A 3,592-nucleotide genomic window follows, 5' to 3' on the forward strand; every position below is an offset into this window, starting at 1 on the left:
TCACTGGCCCTCAAACCTCTTTTCCTGTGATATGAACCCCTTTCCAGTCCTATCCGGATCTCAGCCCCAAACCCCTCAGGCCCCTCCCACAGAAGCCTGCAATCTCCTGCACCCTCTGTTGGGTTCTGGGGACCTGTGTGTCCTGGCAGACACACTCCGCCCACCTGCTCTTCTTAGCTCTCTCCTAATTTCTTCACTAAGCCCCTCCCAAAGCCCCACCTTCTGAGTCTGCAAAGTGGGCTACAGACAGGGAAACACTGCCTCAGGCCCGGCATTGGGCTCTTCCTGTGTCTCATAGAGAATGTTCCCATTTCATAGATGGGGTGGGGATGCGGGGGAACAACTGAGGCTCTTCATTACTTCAGACTGCCCTGAAGGGAAGACGTCATATAAGCCCCTCAGCTCAGGGGGTGGGTACTATGGCCCCATTTTGTTGATAAGAAAACTGAGGACGAGTCCCTTAGTTACTAGAGAAGGCCAGGCTTAGCTAGGGAGAGATGAGGCTAGGGGGTTGGGAGAAGAAAGGGGGGATGGTGAAGAGGGAGATGGGATCCCTCATCCCAGTAGAAAAGCTGGTTCTTATCAACCGGGTCCCAGGATGAGAGATTAAACAGCTGAGCCATGACACCCTCCCCCTGCCTCCCACCCAGCATGGCCTCCCCAAGGCTGTGGACCGTGTTCCTGGGGAAGATGAGGCAGAACTCACGTTGGCCAGGAGAGGTGTCCTTCAAGGTGAGCCGCCTGTTCCTGCACCCGTATCATGAAGAGGACAGTCATGACTATGACGTGGCCCTGCTGCAGCTGGACCACCCTGTGGTGTACTCGGCCACCGTGCGCCCCGTCTGCCTGCCCGCCCGCTCTCACTTCTTTGAGCCAGGCCAGCACTGCTGGATCACCGGCTGGGGAGCCCAGCGAGAGGGTGGTGAGCTGGGGTAGGCGGCGGGATCTGGGATGGGGTATAGGCTTGGAAGAGGGCTGTCAGGGTCCCACCACCAGGCTCTCCAGCTTCCGGATCAACGGGAGTGGACTTTACAGGAGAAGTCAGTGACAGGGACTGCGGGGTCCTGCCATCACCCTCCTGGTCCTCCTTTGCCTTAGACAGCACCCAAGAACTTAAGCAGGAAAGATAACTGTAAACTCAAGGACAGCCAGGGATGCCACAGCTTGGTGACATGAACCCTGGGGGTGTGTGTGGGGGTGTCTACTGCAGACTGCACTGAGGGGGGGACGTCATATAAGCCACTCGGCTTAGGGGTGGACACTATGGGTCCCATTTTGTTGATGAGAAAACTAGGTTGAGTACCCAGTCAAGAGAGCTGGACGGGGACCTGGATCTAGAACTGTCCTCCCTATAGGGTCCAGGGTTTCCTGCTTCTGCTGCTAGAAAGGTATTTCCCACTCGCGGCCTTAACTGACAGGAGCTGTCCTCTCTGGAGGCTGCCCCTCACTTTTGCAAAGGCAGGCTCTGCTGGCTTAGCTGCAGTCTGGACTGTAACTTTGGCATGTGGTGGGTGACCGACTGGAAGTAGAGGGCAGGTGTGTTGTGGTGCTGGGGCTTGAACAAGGGCCTCATGTGGTCCAGGACAAATGATCCACCCCACCACCCCGCCGAACCCTGACCTCTACAGAGATAGCCTAAAGATGGGGACTCTGAGGTTCAGAAAGCTGACCTGGCCAGAATGAGTGTGGCAAGGCAAAGAGATGCTCACTTGGTTGCTTGCTCAGCAACACATATACGAGCACCTACTATGTGCCAAGCATTGAAGCAGACAAGGAGGAGGATGGTGAGAACATTGGGAAAGACAAACCACAGTATGAGCTACCACAGATGGAGAACAGGAAACAGCCCGGTGAAGGCGCTGGGCTCAAAGGCATCAGGAGAAGGGGTCTACAGCAGCCAGCTGCAGGGGAGCCAGGGCAGGTGTGGCTAGCGGGAAGGCCTTGAGGACAGGTGGGTCTTGAGGACACAGGGATCTTGGGTGAGAAGCCCTCTCCATCTGTATCTCAGAACCCCTATGTCAGGCCCAACGATAGACTGATGGGTACTATCCCACAAGATCCAGGACACGATCTGAGCTGAACAGAGGGGCCACTAAGGAGTTGGGCATACAGTGTTTGGGAGCATCCCCCAGGGACCACAACAGAACAGAGGGAGTCTGGCAGAGACAGGGAATCCTTGAGAGGAATGAACGAGGGGATGCTCTAACAGACTTTTCAGGGTATAGGGTGGGGGTGGAAGCGTGGTCATGAGCCATGCAGAGCAGCCAGCAGTGGCAGGGTGGAGTGGGAAGATCGTCTGAGAGGTCAGGACAATCACGGGGAGGGGGGGCAGACTTCTAGCCCGTTGGTTTTGCTTCTGCAGGTCCTGGTAGCAGTACCCTACAGAAGGTAGATGTACAGCTGGTCCCTCAGGACCTGTGCAGTGAGGCCTACCGCTACCAGGTGACCCCACGCATGCTCTGTGCTGGCTACCGCAAGGGGAAGAAAGATGCTTGCCAGGTGACTACCTTTGGGGTGTGGGCTGAAGGGGGGAAGACTGCTCCCACTTTACAGATGAGGAGCCTGAGGCCTTCAGAGGCTGAGGGACCTGCTCATGGCTGAGGATGCCCGTAGCAGACTCTTGGGGTGGGAGGTCTTTGGCTCTGCTCCTTGCTATGCTGAGACCTTGGAGTTAGGGATCACACAGGGAGGCCATCACCCTGAGGCAGTCATGCCTTTCCTGTTTTAGGGTGACTCTGGAGGCCCACTGGTTTGCAAGGAGCCCAGTGGCCGCTGGTTCCTGGCAGGGTTGGTTAGCTGGGGCCTGGGCTGTGGCCGACCCAACTTCTTTGGCGTCTACACCCGTGTCACACGCGTGATCAACTGGATCCAGCAGGTGCTGACCTGAGGGGCTGGACCTGCCTGGAGCCGAAGTTCAGGGTGCCCACCAGCCAGGGCACAAGTATTCTGGGGTGAGCGACCCTGCTAAAGGCCTGTCCCCTCAGGTCTACCCCAGTGACAGCAGAGTGAAGGATGTCAGCTGGCAGTTAGGTGGCCTCCTGAAGTTCAGGGACCATCCTCAGCTCAGCTTCACTTCCAACCCTTTCTTATTCTAGTCCTTTCCCCTCTCCCCTCCTACTGCTGTTTTGGGGTGGAGTTTGGTGGCAAGGATGCTGGCTCCCAGTCTCTGGAGGGAAGTAAGGTTCCTTCCTCTAGGGGGAACTGGCTCGGAAAAAGAAGATGCCTCTCTTAAAGCTCTATCAGAGCCCTTGAGACTGCCAAGTGGGGACATACTGTACGCCAAATCAGGGGGCAGCCTCAGCTGCAGGTGCCTGCTACAGGGTCCTCCCTGCCATTCACAGGAGGCACTGTCTGTTCCAGAAATAAAGCACGTAACCAAGTCCTGATGCTGGTATCTGAGTGGCTCCACACATCTTAGGCCTGTCGCTGAGCAGACCTGCTGCTGGCTCAGCCCCGTGTGACGCCGTGGAAGCTGGGGTTCAAGGGCAGAAAAGGGCTTTCTGGAGGAAAGGAGAGGGGAGGGGACCAACAGCCCCAGGGACCAGGGCACACAAGGAACCAGGGAGCTGGGTACAGCCAGAGCACAGGAAAA

At 57.0% G+C, this 3,592-nt stretch overlaps 1 protein-coding gene across 1 annotated transcript in view; it reads left to right on the forward strand.

The window, feature by feature from the left end:
- Window positions 1-2,887, forward strand: part of TMPRSS6 (transmembrane serine protease 6) — a gene marked incomplete at both ends in the record, with an annotated part of 25,172 nt that extends 22,285 nt beyond the window's left edge. Inside the window, 3 exons of the mRNA XM_080938893.1 lie at window positions 651-922; window positions 2,363-2,499; window positions 2,729-2,887. Coding sequence (XP_080795019.1) covers window positions 651-922; window positions 2,363-2,499; window positions 2,729-2,887 — 568 coding nt within the window. The remainder of the gene's footprint in view (window positions 1-650; window positions 923-2,362; window positions 2,500-2,728) is intronic.
- Between the last annotated feature and the right edge of the window lie 705 nt (window positions 2,888-3,592).

This window comes from Micromys minutus (genome assembly GCF_963924665.1).
Source record: "Micromys minutus genome assembly, chromosome: 27".
Lineage (NCBI taxonomy): Eukaryota > Metazoa > Chordata > Mammalia > Rodentia > Muridae > Micromys > Micromys minutus.